Here is a 22,161-nt window from a genome sequence, read left to right as displayed (position 1 = left end):
GGCCGTTATGAGTCAGAACCCACTCAACGGCACCTCACTACAACAACACTGTCTTAGTTATCTTGTGCCGCTGTAACAGAAATACCACAAGTGGGTGGCTTAAAAGAACAAATTTATTTTCTCACAGTTCAGGAGGCTAGATGCCCAAAATCAGGGCACTGGCTCTAAGGGAATGTTCTCTCTCTCTCTTTCCCTTCCCGCGCCCCCCATGAAGATCCTTGTCTCAGCTTCTGTAACCCCATCCTTCCTGGGTTCCTTGGCAATCCTCACTTGTGCTTCTGTCTTCCCCTGTTTGTGCTTACTTGTCTCTGTGCCTAATCTGCTCTTTTTATATCTCACAAGTAATTAGGTTTAAGACACACCCTACAATGATATGGCCTCACTCACGTAACAAAGAAAACCCTATTCCCAAATGGGGTTACATCCTCAGTGAGTCCATTCTAACTCATGGCAACCCCTTGAGTGTTACAGAGTAGAACTGTTCCCTAGGGTTTTCATGGCTGTAATCTTTATGGAAGCAGATTGCCCAGCCTTTCTTCTGTGGTGCTGCTGGGTGAGTTTGAACTGCCAACCTTTAGGTTAGCTACCAATTGCAAACTGCTTATGCCACCTGGGGACCTGCTATAGTTATAACAAAAAAAAAAAAAAAAAATTGCCATCGAGTCGATTCCAACTCATAGCAACCCTAAAGGACAGAGTAGAACTGCCCCATAGGGTTTCCAAGGAGTGCCTGGTGGATTTGATTGCTGGCTTTTTGGTTAGTAGCCTGAGCTCTTAGCCACTGTGCCACCAGGGCTCCACTCTACAGGTATAAAAAGAAAACTCAAACCCGTTGCCATCGAGTCAACTCTGACTCATTGCGACCCTATAGGACAAAGTAGAACTGCCTCATAGAGTTTCCAAGGAGCACCTGGTGGCTTCAAACTGCTGACCTTTTGGTTAGCAGCCGTAGCACTTAACCACTACGCCACAAGGATTTCCCCTCTACAGGTATAAGGGTTAGGATTTCAACACATATTTTGGCGGACACAATTCAATTCATAACAGCTACCACCCAATGAAAGCCTGTGTTGAGTTCATCCTCTGCACCTGTGCAGCACTGGGCATCGTGGGGAGGTGATGCACACTGGAGCTGCCTCCTTCCAGGAGTTCACTGTCAACTAGGTCACAGGCCACAGCACGGGCAAGCCATCATGGGAAGTGCCTGGTGGGAGCCACACCTGAGGCCTGGCATGGATCCTCTCTGCTGGTCCATCAAACGCCCTCTTGGCCGAGTCCGAGGCAGATGCTGCGTCAGAGGCTTCCAGAAATGGGGGCTTCCTCAGGCTCTTGCAGAGAGGCTACTCAGTAACTAGGTGCCTGGGGCTCAGCCCTACCCATGTTTTGGAGGCTTCCCAAGCAGATTTCAGAGTCAAATTTGGGTGCTTCTCCCCCAGCTTCAGATGCCCCCACACACCCCACTGCCCGCTGCCTCTCTTCCTCATGCCTCCCCAGAGCTGTCCCATCCCACGGCTGCCCAAATCCAGGCCCAGCCTCCCTCCCTGGGCCTCCTACTCCAGCCCTTGTCCTTCCCTCTCTTCTCTATAAACTGGGTGCTCTGGGACCCTGATTCTCAGAACAACGCTCTACAGAACAAACTAATTTCTGAGGATATTTAGTTTTAATAGAAATTTTCCAAAGACTACATATGAAAATGAAAGGGCTAGTCTAGGTATGAGAATTTTCGGGCTGACTGAGTGGAAAGATCAGCACATTTGTCAGTGGAGAGCCAGCGTCGAAGGCTTTCTGGTTTATGAACCGCATGGCTTGGCCGCTGCTCAGCTCACTGAGCCTCTATTTATTTACCTCTAAAATGGGTCTGAGGTCCTTCGGTGGTGCAAACAGTTGGTTTTTGGCTACTAACCAAAAGGTTGGCAGTTCAAACCGACCCAGCAAACCTACCCAATGGTACCATGGAAGAAAGGCCTAACAATCTGCTTCCATAAAGATGACAGCCAACACTGAATTGTACATGTAGAAATGGCTGAACTGACGTGTTCCTTAGAACAATCAGTTATACGAGATCAAACGGACAACATTTGCCCAAAAGCAAAGATGAGAAGGCAGGAAAGGGTAGAAAAACCAGATGGAAAGAAATGGGGAAGCCAGGGTGGATGTGGAGAGAGTGCTGGCACGTCGTGGGGAAACAAACCAATGTCATGGGACACTTTAGGTACAAACTATCGAATGGGAAACTAATTTGCTCTGTAAGCTTTGACCTAAAGCACAATAAAAATTTTAAAAAAGAAGAAATGGTTGAACCGATATATGTTTTGCTGTGTATATTCTCAAACACAATGAAATTAAAAAAAAAAAAATTACAGCCAAGAAAACCATATGGAGCACAGTTCTACTCTGCAACACATGGGGTCTCCTTGACTCAAAATGGACTCAACAGCAACTCTTTTAACCTTTAAAAGATTAAGGAGTCAATGAGATAATGGATAAGAATGCTACAAAGCCCAATGCAAAGATAGATGTTACTAGTATTAAAAGGGAATTATCTTCCAGTACCCAGCACAGAGCCCAGCATGCACTAGAAGTTTGTTGAAGATTATTTTTTAATGGCTCTGCAGTGGAGGCTGAGGAAGGCACTTTCAGGCACAGGGGGCTTTTGATGTTCCCCCAAAGATCATATCACACCAATGAATATCACAGACATCAGGGGTTCTGAACTGTTTAGTCCCAAAGACCTCTCTGGTAGCCTGGTGAAGCCGGTGGACCCTTCTCAGGATGCTCTCTGTAAGTACATAAAATGAAAGACATAGGACTGACAGACAGTCATCAAAATATTTTTTTAAACAAATTTATGACATAAAAATACATGTGCTGCTTAATCAGGACATTAGATAACAAGATCTACTAGCACACCTAATAACAAACATAATTTCAAAGCTGTGAGGAGTAAGGACTATATTTCAAAGTAGGTGCTTCCGCTGTCATGTGATGTAAATTATCTGGGATTTCCACCTCTGATGGAGTCACTGGTCCTGCTAATGCAACTGTGGTTACTGCCTCTGCTCGTTATTGAAAGAAACGCTGAATTTCAGTTAAAGATTAGTGAAAATAAAGATGTAACTTTTTTCAGCCAAGTTCACCTGTTGCCATCGAGTTGATTCCAATTCATAGTGGCCCTATAGGACAGAGTAGAACTGCACCATAGGGTCTCCAAGGCTGTAAATCTTTACAGAAGCAGACTGCCACATCTTTCTCCCACACAGCAACTGCTGGGTTTGAACCATTGACCTTTTGGTAGCAGCTGAGAGCTTAACCACTGAGCCATCAGGCCTCCTTCAACCAAGTTAAAACCAAACCCTTTGCTGTCAAGTTGATTTCAACTCATAGTGACCCTACAGGGCAGAGTAGAACTGCCCTACAGGTTTTCCAAGGGATGGCTGGTGGATTCAAACTGCTGACCTTTTGGTTAGCAGCTGAGCTTTTAACCACTGTGCCACCAAGTCTCCATTCAACCAAGTTAGGATCCCTGAATTCTATGCATGACCTTGGGTCAAGACCCCTTAAACTAAGGTACCCCTTCCCCTACCCTCTGACTCCATCTTTCTCTAGTTCAACATCAAAGGGATATCCATATTGCAGTCCCTTTACAGCATATATTCCTGCTCCAGAACCCGCTCTGTGTGGCAGCTAGGTTCCAAGGCCAGCTCCTGCTCCTGCTCCCCTTGATGCCCTAAAGAACCCTACTACCAGTCATCCAGGCCCAGCCTTGCTGCGCCTCCAGCCCTGCCTGTTGTCTAAGGACAGTGCAATCGCAGCTCCTACTAAGTGAGCACTTACTGTGTGCCGACTTTTGTTCTCAACCCACAAGGGGGTGCTGTTACCTTCACGGGAAATGAGGCTGAGAGGTTAAAGGTCTACTGACTTGCTCAAGGTGGTAAAGCAGAGTTTGAATCCATTTCTGATTCCATAGCTTACCCTCTGAACCCTCCATGCTTTAAAGCTGTGGCAAGTAAGGTATTATGTCACCCTGGACCACTGCGAGGGGGATGAGTGGGTGTGGACAAGGGGCCAGGAGACTTGACTGACCCTCAGCAAAGTGGCTAAAGAGCGTGGCACTCCCAGTCAGCCATCTGCACCCCCCACCAGCCAGCAGCCGAAGAGAAATGGGGGGACTTTAACTAGAGTTTCAGGAGTGAATGTTCTGAAAGAAAGGAACACAATAGCATCTTTGTAGCTGCACCAGGATCTCCTGTAAACCAGGAGAAGTGGGGAGGGGAGAGGGAGTCAGGACGTGGTGACCCACTGTAAGTGCTGACTGGGACCAGGGCCCGCAGACAGTGGCCGGGTGCGCGGGGAGGCCAGGTGTGTGGGGAGGCTGGGAGGAAGTGGCTGTCCTGTCCAGGAGGCCACCTCCTGCCGTCAGCCAGTCCCTGAGCCAGGTCAAGGTCCCCTGGAGGCATACACTGAGCCTCTGTGTGGACAGACAACAGAGCAACTCTGTCCTGGAGAAAGAGGCTCCTGTGTCCCGCCTACCCTCCTCCAGGCTTGGAGAAATCTCTGGCACTTGCAGGGATGGACAACCAGATGGCCCATTCACTGGCCATCCCAGCTCCAGCCCTCAAACTGGCCACAGCCTGCCCCTCCACTGAGCCCAGGCAACCCCAGAAGCCCAACCCAAATCCCCTGCCCAGCCTGGGTACAGCTTGAGCCTGACTCCGGCCCTTCCACCCAGCCAAGCACCCCGGCTTCAGAGCAGAGTGGCCCTATAGGACAGAGTAGAACTGCCCCATGGGGTTTCCAAGGCCGTATATCTTTACAGAAGCAGACTGCCACATCTTTCTCTCATGGAGTAATTGGTGGGTTCGATATCACTGACCTTTTGCTTAGCAGCCGAGCGCTTAACCACTTCACCATCAGGGCTCCTTCAACCAAGTTAAAACCAAACCCGTTGCTGTCAAGTTGATTCCGACTCATAGTGGCCCTATAGGGCAGAGTGGAACTGCCCCACAGAGTTTCCAAGGAATGACTGGTGGATTGAAACACTCCGAAGGTGTGCAAGTGTGGGTGGGTGAGTGTGTGTGTCTATATCACAATGAGTGTGTGAGGGTCTGTGAGTGTGTCAGTACCTGTGTCTGTGTAACTCAGGGCAGTACGAATAGCTGAGATGCCAGCAAGAAAAGCAGACTCATAGAAGACAAGCCCCCAGGGGCCTCCTGAGACCCCAGATGACATCCTTACAGGAGCTGTCCTCAGCCCTGGGTGGTCTGGCCTGGCCTCACCCCCATCTGCACCCCCACAGCTTCCACTTAGACATGTCCAAGGGACTTCAGGGGCCCTGCTTGGATTATGGAGGCTCTAGGGATCACCTGACCTCCTCCCAGCTGTCTGGATCAAAGGTGAACAGTGAGATAACTCCCCCACCCCGCCCCCTGCACCCATTTCTCCCTCTCCACCTCCCGACCTGCATGGTCAGGAAAAGGACACAGGCCTGGGGCTCGTTCAGATTGGGCTTCAGCCTGACCCCAGCTTTCCCAGTCATGAGACCTTGGGCAAAGCACTTGGCTCCTGTAAGCTTGAGTTTCCTCGTTTATAAAAGGCAGAAAGTCACACCTGGCCCACAGAACAACACACCTGGAACATAGAACATCATACCTGGAACACAGAATATCATGCCTGGAACACAGAACGTCACACCTGGACACCTAGAACATCATGCCTGGACACACAGAACAACACACCTGGACACACAGAACAACATCCCTAGAACACAGAGCAACATGCCCAGAACACAGTACATCATACCTGTACACACAGAACAACATGCCTGGAACAGAACACCATGCCTGGATACATTGAACATCATGCCTAGCTACACACAGAACATCATGCCTGGAACACAGAACATCATGCCTGGAACACAGAACAGCACACCTGGAACACAGAACATCATGTCCGGACACAGACCATCATGCCTGGACACAGAACATCACACCTGGAACATAGCACATCACACCTGGACACAGAACATCACACCTGGACACACTGAATGTCACACCTGGAACACAGAACGTCACGCCTGGGCTGCAGTCCAGGAGGCTGCCATACAGTAGGGCTCCCACACACCACCCCTGGGTCTCCTCGGGACTGGGCGCTCCTCTCGGAGCCCATAGCTGCTCATTCACATCCCAGAGCCCACATGGTACCTGGTCACATGTTTTTCTGATGACTAAACTTAATAAATCTGCTGGGGGTGCTGGTTTTGCTCCTCCTCTGCCCCCCACCTCCACTCCTTCTCCTGGATGGTAATGGGGTTCAGGGTTTTCAGAGTATCCATGGGACTGGAATCCAGTCATCTCCTTTGAGAAGGAAGGAAGGAGTTGTAAATCCTACACTCATTGAAATTATAACCCTCTGATGCTACAAATTTGGCTAGATTTGGGTCTTCCCATCCCACCTCAAATGTGCCACCAAGTATTTAAAAATACTAAAGCAACTCCCATTCCTCCCTTCCCCCATCCCCTGGTAACCACTAATCTTCTCTTGTCTGGGTGGATTTACATATTCTAGGTATCTCATTCCCCCCAGGTGTCTGTCAATTTGTCGTACTATGGGGGCTTATGTGTTGCTGTGATGCTGGAAGCTATGCCACCGGTATTCCGATACCAGCAGGGTCACCCATGGAGGACAGGTTTCAGCTGAGCTTTCAGACTAAGACAGACTAGGAAGAAGGACCTGGCAGTCTACTTCTGAAAAGCATTAGCCAGTGAAAACCCTATGAATAGCAGCGGAACATTGTCTGATATAGTGCTGGAAGAGGAGCCCCGCAGGTTGGAAGGCACTCAAAAGATGACTGGGGAAGAGCTGCCTCCTCAAAGTAGAGTTGACCTTAATGACATGGATGGAGTAAAGCTTTCGGGACCTTCATTTGCTGATGTGGCACGACTCAAAATGAGAAGAAAAAGCAGCAAACATCCATTAATAACCGGAACCTGGAATGCACGAAGTATGAATCTAGGAAAATTGGAAATCATCAAAAATGAAATAGAATGCATAAATATCGATATCCTAGGCATTAGTGAGCTGAAATGGACTGGTATTGGCCATTTTGAATCAGACAATCATATAGTCTACTATGCTGGGAATGACAACTCAAAGAGGAATGGTGTTGCATTCATGGTCAAAAAGAACTTTTCAAGATCTATCCTGAAGTACAACACTGTCAGTGATAAGATAATATCCATACGCCTAAAGGAAGACCAGTTAATACGACTATTATTCAAATTTACACACCAACCACTAGGGCCAAAGATGAAGAAATAGAAGTTTTTATCAGCTGCTGCAGTCTGAAATTGATCGAACATGCAATCAAGACACATTGATAATTACTGGCGATTGGAATGCAAAAGTTGGAAACAAAGAAGAAGGATCAGTAGTTGGAAAATATGGCCTTGGTGATAGAAACAATGCTGGAGATCGAATGATAGAATTTTGCAAGACCAGTGATTTCTTCATTGCAAACACCTTCTTTCACCAACATAAACAGCGACTATACACATGGACCTTGCCAGATGGAACACACAGAAATCAAATGGACTACATCTGTGGAAAGAGACAATGGAAAAGCTCAATATCATCAGTCAAAACAAGGCCAGCGGCCGACTGTGGAACAGACCACCAATTGCTCATATGCAAGTTCAAGCTGAAAGTGAAGAAAATCAGAGCAAGTCCATGAGAGCCAAAACATGACCTTGAGTATATCCCTCCTGAATTTAGAGACCATCTGAAGAATAGATTTGACGCATTGAACACTAGTGACCAAAGACAAGACGAGTTGTGGAATGACATCAAGGATATCATCCATGAAGAAAGCAAGAGGTCACTGAAAACATAGGAAAGAAAGAAAAGACCAAGATGGATGTCAGAGGAGACTCTGAAACTTGCTCTTGAGCATCGAGCAGCTAAAGCAAAAGGAAGAATTGATGAAGTAAAAGAACTGAACAGAAGATTTCAAAGGGCCTCTCGAGAAGACAAAGTAAAGTATTATAATGACATGTGCAAAGAGCTGGAGATGGAAAACCAAAAGGGAAGAACACGCTCGGCATTTCTCAAGCTGGAAGAACTGAAGAAAAAATTCAAGCCTCGAGTTGCAATAGTGAAGGATTCCATGGGGAAAATATTAAATGACGCAGGAAGCATCAAAAGAAGATGGAAGGAATACACAGAGTCATTATACCAAAAAGAATTAGTCGATGTTCAACCATTTCAAGAGGTGGCATATGATCAGGAACCGATGGTACTGAAGGAAGAAGTCCAAGCTGCTCTGAAGGCATTGGCAAAAAACAAGACTCCAAGAATTGATGGAATATCGATTCAGGTGTTTCAACAAACAGATGCAGTGCTGGAGGTGCTCACTCATCTATGCCAAGAAATATGGAAGACGGCTTCCTGGCCAACTGAATGGAAGAGATCCATATTTATGCCTATTCCCAAGAAAGGTGACCCAACCGAATGTGGAAATTATAGAACAATATCATTAATATCACACGCAAGCAAATTTTGCTGAAGATCATTCAAAAACGGCTGCAGCAGTATATCGACAGGGAACTGCCAGAAATTCAGGCCGGTTTCAGAAGAGGACGTGGAACCAGGGGTATCATTGCTGATGTCAGATGGATCCTGGCTGAAAGCAGAGAATACCAGAAGGATGTTTACCTGTGTTTTATTGACTATGCAAAGGCATTCAACTGTCTGGATCATAACAAACTATGAATAACACTGCAAAGAATGGGAATTCCTGAACACTTAATTGTGCTCATGAGGAACCTTTACATAGATCAAGAGGCAGTTGTTCAGACAGAACAAGGGGAAGCTGATTGGTTTAAAGTCAGGAAAGGTGTGCGTCAGAGTTGTATTCTTTCACCATACCTATTTAATCTGTATGCTGAACAAATAATCCAAGAAGCTGGACAATATGAAGAAGAACGGGGCATCAGGATTGGAGGAAGACTCGTTAACAACCTGCGTTATGCAGATGACACAACCTTGCTTGCTGAAAGTGAAGAGGACTTGAAGCACTTACTAATAAAGATCAAAGACCACAGCCTTCAGTATGGATTACACCTCAACATAAAGAAAACAAAAATCCTCACAACTGGACCAATGAGCAACATCATGCCAAACGGAGAAAAGTTTGAAGTTGTCAAGGATTTCATTTTACTTGGATCCACAATCAACAGCCGTGGAAGCAGCAGTCAGGAAATCAAAAGATGCATTGCATTGGGCAAATCTGCTGCAAAAGACCTCTTCCAAGTGTTGAAGAGCAAAGATGTCACCTTGAAGACTAAGGTGCGCCTGACCCAAGCCATGGTATTTTCAGTCACAGCATATGCATGGAAAGCTGGACAATGAATAAGGAAGACCGAGGAAGAGTTGACGCCTTTGAATTGTGGTGTTGGTGAAGAATACTGAATATACCATGGACTGCCAAAAGAACGAACAAATCTGTCTTGAAAGAAGTGTGGCCGGAATTCTCCTTAGAGGCAAGGAGGGCGAGGCTGGGTCTTACATACTTTGGACATGTTGTCAGGAGGGATCAGTTCCTGGAGAAGGACATCATGCTTGGCAGAGTACAGGGTCAGCGGAAAAGAGGAAGACCCTCAACGAGGTGGATTGACACAGTGGCTGCAACAATGAGCTCAAGCATAACAACGATTGTAAGGATGGCGCAGGACCGGACAGTGTTTCGTTCTGTTGTGCGTAGGGTCGCTATGAGTCGGAACCGACTCGACGGCACCTAACAACAACAACAGGTATCTCATTCAGATAAGTGAGATTATACAACATTGTTCTTCTGTGTCTGGCTTATTTCACTCAGCATAATGTTTTCAAGGTTCATCCACGTTGTGGCACGTATCAGAACTTTATTCTTACTGGAGTAATACTCCAGTGCGTGCTAAACCACATTTTGTTTCCATTCATCTGTCGAAGGACATCCGGGTTGTTTCCACCTTTTGCCCGTTGTGACTACTGCTGCAGTGAACATTGCGGTGCACATGTCTGTTTGAGTCGCTGCTTTCAATTAAAGCAGCTTCTCAAATTCTTGCCAGGATATCTTGCAAAGCCCCCGGCGCCCTCTGAGGCGTTGGAAGTCACCTCATAGCACTGCTGCAAAACCAGTCTAGACGGAGGAAAGTCCAGCCTCTGGAGCGAAGTCATATTTGTCCTGCACACAAATACTCCCCTGGCTGGATCACAGGGCTGAGCCAGTGGTGGCTCTGGGGATCTGAAGCTCAGAGAAGTAGAGGCAGTCAGCACCCCAACCCCAGCCAGGCCAGCTGGAAACAGCTCTGCTCTGTTGGGGCGACGGACTGCTGAACCCAGCGCTGCTTCGGTGCCCTGCCCAGCCTGAGAGCCCCGCACCGCCCCAAGCCACACCACAGGGTAGATGCCCGCTGTATGAGCTCCCCAGGGCTGCTGCTTTGTCCCTCTGCCTTACTCTTTCTAACTCACATCCAGACATCTCTGACTCACAGGCTTTTCTTCTCTTCCTTTCTCTCCTAGTCCTATTCCCTCTGTTGTCTTTGATCAGTTTTGGCTGATGACATTTCTGGAAAAATTTCTGCCTGACTGGGATCTTAAACATGGAACCATGAACCCAGTGCCTGAGTCAAGATGGAAGATTTTGAATTCTCCAGAATGTTCTGGAAGAGTCTGTTTGCTCACTGTAAGCAAACACCGTTGAAAGCCAAACAGAAACTGCCCACAGGTAAACAGCCTGTGACACAGCCCCTTTCCACTGCCACTTAGCAAAAACCCAAGCCATGGCAGGCGAGGAAGTTGGGCTAGGAATGACATAGCAGCTGAAACCGCTGCCCACCCTCCAGCAGGGTGGTCATCGGGCCCTGGAGGCCAGGAAGACAGGAACTGGCCAGGCCACACAGGCTGGGGGAGCAGCTCAGGAACCACAGCAAGGGTGACATGAATAACGTTGTGCTCATTTATTACTGTAATTATCTCTACTCTGTTTTTATGATTATAAAACCAGTATGTGAACACCAATCAGAGGTCTGGGAAGAAAGGTGAAACGGCATTGCTGTTAAGAATATAACGACCTGTTTTATAGACTTAAAATGATTAGCATCATTTTTAAGTAAGTTACTTCTAGCATTATGACTACTTCTAGGTGTGACTAGTTAAAGGACACCAAAAGGTAAATAAAAATGAAGAGGAAGAGAGAGACCTGTGTGCCCAGATGTTTGCACAAGAAAATGGAGTCACTCTTGATCTGCCCTCACACTCCACATCTGAAGTTACCAAGGGCTGGAGGCTCTCCTGCTCAAACGTCCCTCACACCACTCCCTCTAGCCAGTCACAGTTCCACATGTCCATCCTGTCCACCTGGATCACTCCCCAGACACCTCTGTATTAGTTTCTCATTGCTGCTGTAACAACCACAAATTTAGTGGCTTAAAACAGCACAGATTTACTCTCTTTAAGTTTTGGAAGTCAGAAGTCAGAAATCAGTCTCACTGGGCTAACATCAAGGTGTGGGCAGGGCTGGTGCCTTCTGGGAGCTCTGAGGAGAACTTCTGCCTCCTTGCCCTTTCCAGCTTCTGGAGGCCACCTGCATTCCTTGGCTCCTGGCCCCTTCCTAGTGTCACTCCAGCCTCTCACTTCCCTTTCACATCTCCTACTACTGATTTACATCTTCTTGCCTCCCTTTTATAAGAGTCCTTGTGATTATATTGGGCCCACCTGGATAACCCCAAATTATCTTCCCATCTCAAGATCCTTAACCACTTCTGCAAGGTCCCTCTTGCCACCTAAGGTGACATATTCACATGTTCTGGGGATTAGGAAACCCTGGTGGTGTAGTGGTTAAGAGCTATGGCTGCTAACCAAAAGGTCAGCAGTTCAAATCCACCAGGCTCTCCTTGGAAACCCTATAGGGCAGTTCTACTCTGTCCTATAGGGTTGCTTTGAGTCAGAATCGACTCAACAGCAACAGGTTTGGTTTTTCTTTTTTTGGGGGGGGGAAGAGGGAGGGGGGTTAGGAAGTGGACATCTTTGGGGGAGGCATTATTCTGCCTACCGTACTCTCCCTCCACTCCACTTTTTCAGCCTCCTCTCCCTATCCCCCAAAACATCTTAACCCTTTCGTGCCCAGTGGTACATTTAGCAACCACGAAATTTTTCAGCCTCTGGGGTTTACAGGGAAGCTGCCACACCACTAACAGTGCATGCCACCGCAAGGCAAAGGCCTTTATGACTTTTTGAAACCAAAGAAATGAGCACGTGCCACAAATTACTATTTTTACAGGGTACTGTATGAAGAATGGAGCCCTGGTGGCCCAGTGGCTAAGAGCTCAGCTGCTAACCAAAACTGTCCGCAGTTTGAAACCTAATAGGGCAGTTCTACTCTGTCCTCCTAGGGTCACTACGAGTTGAAATCGACTCGACAGCGATGGGTTTGGTTTTTTTTTTTTTTTTTGGTAAGAGGTGTCTGAATTTTTGAGAGAAAAATTGAAATTTTGAAACTTTTTATTTGTTGCACATATTTACCAATAGACCCCAGTAGGGACTGTAGGGTATAATTAGTGATACTTCATATATACCACTAAACACTTAAGGTAGGTTTGTGGGAGGGAGCAAGGAAAAAAATCCATACTACCTACCAGAAATTCAGACACACTCAGTGATTCAGCATGCTTCCATTAATGAAAACACATGGTAAAAATTATGAAAACACACGGTAGCAACAAAAAATTCAGAGCAGAAAAGAGTCACCAAAGGGTTAACTTAAAGACGCAATTAACCTCACCAAGCTCAAAAGCCTTTCCATTGTCCTAAGGATAATAAGACAAATTCCTAGCTGGACCACAAGACCACCCAAGCCCAAGGGTCAGCAGGCTCTGTCCCTAGCCCCATCTCCAGGTGGTTCCCTTGGCAGTTCCCCCAGCTCCATCCAACCAGAGACAACTTTTGATAGCTCACTGTTGCCTCCAGGATTTTGCACATGCTTTGTTGTTTTCTTTGTTGTTTTCCTCCTGCTAGAATGCCTTTCCCTCTTCTTTTTGTTATTATTACTTTTAAAATTTAAAATAAGGCCTCTAGGTGGCTGTTAGGAATTGAATTGTGTCCCCAAAAAATGTGTGTCAACTTGGCTAGGCCATGACCCCCAGCATTGTGCGATTGTCCACCATTTTGCCATCTGAAGTGATTTTCTTATGTCTTGTAAATTCTACCTCTATGATGTTAATGAGGCAGGATTAGAGGCAGTTAGATTAATGAGGCAGGACTCAATCTACAAGATTATGTTGCGTCTTAAATCAATGTTTTTTGAGATATAAAAGAGAGAAGCAAGCAGAGGGACAGGGGAACTTCATACCACCATGAAAGTAGTGCCAGGACCAGAGTATGTCCTTTGGACCCAGGGTCCCTGCACTGAGAAGGTCCTAGACCAGGGGAAGATTGATAACAAGGACCTTCCTCCAAAGCTGACAGAGAGAACGCCTTTCCCTGGAGCTGGCACCCTGGATTGGGACTTCTAGCCTACTAGACTATGAGAGAATCAACTTCTCTTTGTTAAACCCATCCGCTTGTGGTATTTCTGTTATATCAGCACTAGATAACTAAGATAGTGGCACAAAGAGTTTGTGCTCAACTGCTAACCTAAGATTGGCGGTTTGAACCCACCCAAAGGGGCCAAGAAGAAAGGCCTGGTGATCTGCTTCCATTAAGATTACGCCAAGAAAACCCTATGGAGCAGTTTTGTTCTGTAACACATGGGGCTGCCATGAGTCGGAATTACCCAGACAGCAACTAACAACAGCAAAATTTACATACGATAAAACTAAAACTGTTTGTGTACATTCTATGAGTTTTCATACGTGTATAGACTCGTGTAAGTGCCGCCACAATCAGGATTCAGAACGGTTCCGTCACCCAGAAAACCCCCTTGTACTTCCCCTTTGTAGTCATAGCCCTCCCGCCCCTGGCAACCACGGATCTGTTCCCCACCTCCGCAGCCTTGCCTTTTCCAGGCTGTCATATAAATGGAATCACAGAGCATCTAACTTCTTGAGGTTGAGTTCTCCCGCTCAGCATAACGCCTGAGATTCACTCCCGTTTCTGCATGTATCAAAATTTTGTTCTTTTTAATGCTGATCAGTCTTCTCTTGTGTGGACATATCACAGTTCGTTTATCTATTCTACAACCAAGGGACATTTGGGTTGCTTCCAGGTTTTGGCAATTATAAATAAAGCTACTATAAACATTCGTGTAAGAGTTTTTGTGTGAACATATGTTTTCATTCCTCTTAGGTAAATATAGAGGAATGGGATTACTGGGTCACATGGCAAGTGTGTGTTTATCTTTATGAGAAACTGCTGAACTTTTCCAGAGCGGCCACACCACTTTGCATTTTCATCATTAATGTGTGAGAGTTCCAGCCGCTCTGCATCCTGGCCGGCACTGATACTGGCAAGGTTTTTGGTTTTAATCGTTGTTGTTGTATTTTGTTTTTTTAGCTATTCTAATAGGTGTGCAGTGGCTCCCCACTTCCACACTTACCAAAGTCCAGGCCATCCTAGGACACTCCCTGCCCTGGAGCCTCCCCATAACCCTCACCCCTCAGGCTGGGCCCCTTCTTTCTCTGCTCTCCCATCAGAGCACTTAGCTCACAGAACCGAGGCGTTTCTTCATGCCTCCTTCTCCCCTAAACCCAACACCTGCTCCTGCCATACGGACACACAGGCATACACACACACGCACACACACAGGCATACACACGCGCACACACAGGCACACACACAGGCACACACACGCGCACACACAGGCACACACACACGCACACACAGGCACACCCACACGCACACCCACGCACACACAGGCACACACACATGCACACACAGGCACACACACGCACACCCACGCACACACACAGGCACACACGCACGCACACACAGGCACACACACGCACACACACAGGCACACACACACGCACACACAGGCACACCCACCCACACACACGCACACACACAGGCACACACATGCACACACACGCACACCCACGCACACACACAGGCACACACACACGCACACACAGGCACACACACATGCACACACACAGACACACACGCACACACACAGGCATACACACACGCACACACACATACACACAGAGGCATGCATACATACACAGGCATACACACAGACATAAGCATACACACGCACATACACATGCACATACGCAAGCATACATACACACACAGGCATACACACATACACACAGGCACACATGCACACATACAGGCATACATACAAACATGCATACACGCATACACACATACACACAGGCATACATGCACACACACAGGCATACATACACATGTACACACAGGCATACATACACAGAAGCATACATACACACACACAGACATACATACACACAGGCATACATACATACACACAGGCATGCATACATACATACACACACAAACGTGCATACATACACAGAAACAGGCACACATACACACAGAGGCAGCCTCACAGACTATGCACTCCCCAAGGGCAGGGCCTATGTTATTTACCTTGGTATCTTCTGCCCTAGTACAATGTCTACCTTAAAGCAGGTGTTTCCTGAATGGATGGATGGGTGGGTGGATGGGTGGGTGGGTGGGGGGATGGACGGATGGATGAAAACGTGTCAGGGAAAGAGAGAGCACTAATGCACACATACCCATAGATCATGAGCCTCCCTACATGGCCTTTTAGATATGACACTCAAGAATTCAAAAGCCACTTGGCAGTAAGACTCAGGCCCTGACCAAGGATTTACATGTTGTTCAGAACCAGTCAAGGCCTGGAGACCTGAGCAAGGCTCCTACTGTTTCATCATCCCCCTCCCAACTACCTACCCCCGCCCCAGGATTCACCAGCTGATATCAAGCCAGGCAGCTTCTTACTTCCGTTTAAGGAGCAGCTGTGAAGCCACCAGGCTGGGCCCTGGGGAGCCACCACGCCAGACCCCAGACCACTTCCAAGAGTGGGGGATCCCCAAGAGTTGTGGGTTCCACAAACCTTTGTTCCCATTCTCCCTTTCAAGCCAGGTACCCCTTCAGACAGATCCAGACAATATAGGAATTGCACTCCAAACTCTCCAGATGGAAACACTTCAGTAGTCACATCAAGACGATCCAAACAAAGACAGCCCCAGATGGCTCGCAGCACCCAGGCCTCCAGCAAACCTGACACGCTCTGTGTCTACACCAGGTACCTTGAGTGGGGAAGGAGGCTGGGCCTCCCAGGCCTGTTGTGAGGGGACTATCAGGGAATCTGAGGCCCATCTGAAGTACCTTTCTCTCACCGGCCTCAGAAACAGAGAGCTGAGGAACTAATTTCTTTGTGAATTTGTTCCCCCTCACCACCACCACCATTTTTTGGACTACCCGCTTGCGTGGTTTGACTGGGGCCAGTGGGTTGGTTGTCTACAAGCATCGGCTCTCAGGCCCAGCCCTGCACAGAGCCTGGGTGGTATATGGAGCAGGGGCTGCAGGTGAGGGGGGTGTCCTCAAGAGTGGGAGCGATGGTGTCAAATTCCCCACAAGGCTCCCAGGGCTGCATTCCATGTCCTGGTTCTGATTCCAAAACCGGTTTAACCTCTACTTCATCTGAACCTGAGAACCTGAGGGGCGCATCAGACCTTCTGCAGGAGGATTCCCGGGGGCACCCCAGCAGTATGACCTCAGGCGCCTGCAGCAGTCTCATCAGAGAGCAAGCAGGCCCAGGGGACACATGACTGCACAGACATCTCCCACAGGCTAGGCTTTTCCTGCCTGGTAAGAAGAGAGATATAAGGGATCAAGAAAAGGTTTTTAGACTAGAACCTGTTTATAGCTGACCCACACTTAGGGGGGTCCCAGAACCAGCCCCCCAGCCGATATGGAATGAAAGGTATCTGTAACTGCCTCACCATTCCTTTAAACAAAAACAAACCCAATGCCACTGAGTCGATTCCAGCTCAAAGCGAGGCTATAGGACACAGTAGAACTGCCCCATAAGGTTTCCAAGGAGCGGCTAGTGGATTTAAACGGTTGGCCTTTTGGTTAGTGGCCTGACAGAAAGAAAAACTATTTTTGTGGGTTCTCCGTAAAACCCGCATTCTTATAGCACCTTGGGGTACCAAGTATTTTCACCTTCATGATTCCATTTGCTCCTCTGAACAACCCATTATTATAGTCCCACTTTATAGACCGGGGCCAGAGGTTCAGAGCATTGGAGTGCTTACTGAGTCACACGTCACCCAGCATGGCACAAAGCCCACTCTGATTTCAAACCCTGTGCTTTTTGGAAAATATTTTGGTCATATTTTGGTAGTTCCTCAAAAAGTTAAACATAGAAGTACCCTAAGATGCATCAATTTTACTCTTGATTTGTTTTAACTTCAAAAGAATTGAAAGCAGGGACTCAAACAGCCACATGTACACCAATGTTCACTGCACCATCGTTCACAACAACCAAAAGGTGGAAACAACCCAAGTGTCTTTCGACAGACGAATGGATAAACAAAATGTGGTATAGCCGTACAATGGAATAATATTCAACCACAAAAAGAAGTTCTTATACATGCTACAACACAGATGAACTTTGAAAATATTATACTAAATAAAATAAGCCAGGCACAAAAGGACAAATAATTGTATGATCCCGCTTATATGAAATACATAGAAGAGGCCAATGCGTAGAGACGTAAAGTAGATTAGTGGTTATCGGGGGCTGGGGGAAAGGGGAATGAGGAATTATTGCTTAATGGGTACTGAGTTTCTGTTGGAGGTGATGAAAAAGTTTCGGAAATAAATAGTGGTGATGGTTTGAAAAAAAAAAGGGAATCAAGTACTAATACACACTACACATGGATTAAAAGCAAACAAATAACAACTATGCCTTTTCTCCCCTGCTCCAAGCTGCACCAAATCCTTCAGGTTTATGAAGAAGCTGGGTGTTTAGTGATGGGACCTACCTGGGTAGAAGAACTAGGAGGCCCAGGCTCCAGCCCAACTCTAAGGGACCTTGAAGAAGACACATCGCTTCTGTGGCCTCAGTTCTTCACCTAGAGATTCACCTCTGAGTCTCAACCTCCAGGGATTTTAGCTCTGTCCTTCCGAGAAGAACTGACCCACTGTGGGCTCTCCCAGGACCCCCTTCTCCCACCCCTGGCCGTCTGATGACATCTCAGTAGAGCAAAGACAAGAGAAAACGCCCCCCATCTCCCTGGGGGCCATTTGGGCTCTCTCGGGAGATTGCGAGTAAAACCTCTGGTGGAGAAGAAGACTGAAGCAATTTGTTCTTGTGAGTTTGTCTAATTCCCACTTTGCTGGGCACTCAGCTCCCATTTCCACAGATCATTAGAAACTGGCCACATGCCATCAAAAACAGCCCCACGCTGGAAACGACCTACATGTCCACAAACAGGGAAATGACAATCACGAAGCATTCCAAGTATACTTACGAAGATATTTCAGAGATGTAGATATGGGAACATGTGTTTTGATATAAAGTAAAACAACTCAGATTGCAAAGCTGCATGTTGAGTATACTACAACTCTTTCAAATAATAGAGAGAATAGGAGACACACCAAAACAATACTCACGGTTACCTGTAGAAGCTGGCAGTGTGGCTGTCATACACATTTATTCCCCCACCCCCAAGAGTCAGGAGGAAGCTTTTCTTTTAAATTGGCAGTAATAGTCTTAACTTCTTCTATCTATATTTTTCATCCAAAAAGTTCAGAGGCCCCACCATTGCTGCAAGGGAAGAAGGCGGCAAGCGTCCCAACCTTAGCTTTAAAAATATACGCACCAAGCCCTGACAGGGACCCACACCCTCCTCAAGATGCTCAAAAATGCCCCATGGATCCTGTGATCCAATGTTCACTTGTTCAGAAACACACTTAAGGATTCCAGGCTCTTAGCTTTATATTTTTAACCCAGAGTTTCCCATCTTGTGTACCCTGAATCAGTAATATGGTGGGTTAATAAGAAATTACTGGATAAATGTATACCATATTCGAACAAGTTTGGGAAGTCCACATCTTGGGTAAATGAGCTAAAAGAGGCTCCCCTAGTGGAAGGGCCCTCCAGGAGGGGAATGTAATATGTATCGCTTCCCAGACTAACTCTGGTGGTGTAGTGGTTAAGAACTACGGCTGCTAATCAAAAGGTCAGCAGTTCGAATCCACCAGGCGCTCCTTGGAAACTACGTGGCATTTCTACTCTGTCCTATAGGATCGCTATGAGTCAGAATTGACTAGATGCAACGGGTTTGGTTTGGTTTGTCCCAGACTAACTTCACCAAAACCTTCTGTTTTAGTACTAGCTGGAGGAATAAAGTTCTGTACATGTGGGGGTATCTTGGGAAGTGCAACACTAAGCCCCAGCCTTTCCTGTTCCCTCAAACTTGACTGAGCACTGGCATCACCTGGGAAGCCTGAAAAAACCCATTGGTCCTGGTCCCATCCCAGATTTGGTCTGGGTGCAGCCCAAGCGGGATTGAGAACCACTTCTTCCTCAAACGCCCAGGGTTGGGGTCCACGCTCAGAATTATTTATGCATCTTCGATTTTTGGAGCTAAATGGTGCCTCAAAGGACATCTGGTCCAATCTTTCATTTTACAGAGGAAGAAACTGAGGCCCCCCAAGGATTCCGGGCTCCCTGCCTCCTCCCATGCTGTTTCCATGGTGCCAGGCTGCCCCATGGGCCCCCAGGCCTCTGGACCACGGGACTCTTCATTCACAGGGGGAAGCAAAGGAGAAGCCTCAGCTCTCAAGGCCACTTAGCTGCCAAAGGTTGCCCATCCACCCAGCTCTGACAAACAGGCCCTGACACGGTGAAATTCTGACTCCACCTGAGAGCTCGGATGTGAAGGTGGGAGGCTGCACTGGCTGGCGAGTGCAGGAAGATTACACTGGCAGTGGGGCAAGAACTCCATGCCTCTTTAGGCTGTCCAAGCAGAAGGCAGGTACGGTCTCTCCTCTGTGCATTCTGCCTCTGCCTTGGGGGCCAGTGAGGCTTTGCCATAAACACCTTTCAAGCCAAGAGACCACTGCACAAAGTTAATGCCTTGGCACAACTCCCTTCTGGCAGCACTCTTTGGCCCAAACAGAATTTTGCAGTAAAAATCTCTACCCTTTTCCGTTTCCCATACTGTATCTGTGAACACTCCCCATTTTCAACCTTAAGATTCTATTATTTCTTTCTCTTTAGCATCTTTGAGAAAAAAAAAAAAAACAGGATTAGGGAGAGGGTATTAGGACAGTGAAGGTGAAATACACACACACACACAGCGCCTCACAAATATCCTCCCTCAGGCCCCAGCCCCTGCTGACCAGCCCTCCATCACTGGTCCCCACACCTGTCGTGACACCCTTATATTCAAAGACCCAACACCCTAAAGGGGAGTCTCTAGGTGCTCTTCTAAACACCAAGCCCACAGCTAATCTCCTGGAGGCATATCCCAGGTGGGCCCCAATCTGCCCTCTGTGAGCTTGGCGGTGGGAGACACAGAGGAGCAGGCAGGAGGGCCCCTTCAAGTTCCTTCAGAATTCCAACTTAACCCAGAGGCTGACCTGAAGGACACAGGACGGTCATGACCTGCAGGAATCTGACTGGGGCTGCTGGGAGCTTCTGCCAGAAAGCCAGATAAACCTGCCAGTCCTGAGGGAAACCCCTTTCCTGAGGTTACACGTGTGTCTGCCCGCACCACATTCTCAAAGGATTTACCTTTTCTGCTTGTGAGTGTCTGAGAGGTTTATCAACTGAAGAGAGAGGTGCAGAGGTCCTCCCCTTCATGCAGAACATCCCTGACTGCCCAGTGCTGCTACACCTGCCCTGTGGTCCCCAGAGGGATGTGGTCCTGTCCAGGAAGTGGGAAGAGGTGGATACTAGGAGCTAGGGGATAAAAGGTGAACCTTACCAGGGCCAATTTAACTCCGTGGTAATAAACGTAAGGCATTATTTTTCATATGAAAATATGGCTAAGTTATAATACAAAATTCCCATGCATTTTTGAGAAGAAAAAAAGTGACTTCAAAGGCGTCTCACTCAGCAGAGGCTGCTTTGGGTGTCCAGAGGAACCCTCCCCTCTCTCTGCTCTGTGCGTCGGGTGAAGTTTGCACAGAGCGTTGGCTGGGTTACGGTTCCGCCAGCCTGTGTGGGTGCATAATGAAAGCTCCCCTATGAAGATCCTCCCCCCAAAGACGACAGCAAAGCTGACAGTCCCAGGTCCTGGGTGCCAAACTGAAAGGCCGCCCGCGTCCCCATGCAACTGTCGGGGAACACCTCGGACCCCAGGAGGCAGCGCGGACTGCAACCGCCAGGAGACAGCGCGCTCTGCCCGCACCACCTGTCCACTCCTCACCTCGCCGGCCCCTGCGTCCCCTCCCACGGTCCCTACCATGTCCCTCACGGTGGTGGGGCGGCTCCTCGGCGCGCTCAGCCTTCTCGGGGGCTCATCTTGCTGTCCCAGGCCTCCCCCGACGCCGTGGCTCCCCGAGCTTCCAGGGACTCGCGGCTGCGCTGGCCTCGGGTTTCCCGGACGGAAGGTCCACAGCGTCCCCGCGACCAAGGGGACCCCGGACTCTGGGATGCTCCGCGGGTGGGGTTGTTAGAGGAGGTCTGGGTGGATGCACGACGGGACCTCCGAGGATCTCCGGGTCCGCAGGAGCCCTCCGGCAGCCTCGAGCCTCTGCCTTCTTCTGGGGACGTTTGCAGAGTTTGCCAAGTCCCTGCCGCGCGTCCCGGCCCAGCCTCCCCGCTCCCCCGAAAGCGCGGAGGAGGGAGCTCCTTTCACAATAAAAGCCCTGCCCCGGGCTCGGGCAGCCCAGCCGCCTGGAGCTGGAGGGACTGGGGTGGGGGCTTGGGGCAGGTGAGAGGAAGGGACAGGCCCCGCCCCGCGCCCCGCGGGTGAGGTGCCCAGGCCGGCGGCGAGGGGCGCTGCGCCTCTAAGGCGTGCGAGTCCTCTGTGAGTCCGCGGCAACCTGGGGGCCCGGCGGAGGGTCGCCGGAGCTGCCATCCTCCCTGCAAACCTTTAGAAAGACAAGTCTTTTTTGCTAGCATCTAATCGCCTTGCTCGGGCTTAGCCCCCAAGGGCGGTTTGGAAGGAAACA

The 22,161-nt window shown here is 48.3% G+C and overlaps 1 protein-coding gene across 1 annotated transcript in view; it reads right to left on the bottom strand.

Moving 5' to 3' along the window:
* Window positions 1-21,777, bottom strand: part of GASK1A (golgi associated kinase 1A) — a 67,949-nt gene extending 46,172 nt beyond the window's left edge. Inside the window, exon 1 of the mRNA XM_049863076.1 lies at window positions 21,450-21,777. Within this exon, the coding sequence (XP_049719033.1) occupies window positions 21,450-21,452 (3 nt within the window). The 5' untranslated portion in view covers window positions 21,453-21,777. The remainder of the gene's footprint in view (window positions 1-21,449) is intronic.
* Window positions 21,778-22,161: the final 384 nt, after the last annotated feature.

The sequence above is a fragment of the Elephas maximus genome, chromosome 20, assembly GCF_024166365.1.
Source record: "Elephas maximus indicus isolate mEleMax1 chromosome 20, mEleMax1 primary haplotype, whole genome shotgun sequence".
Taxonomy (NCBI): domain Eukaryota; kingdom Metazoa; phylum Chordata; class Mammalia; order Proboscidea; family Elephantidae; genus Elephas; species Elephas maximus.
Note: the sequence above shows the minus strand (reverse complement) of the source record. Positions and strands in the feature narration are given on the sequence as shown.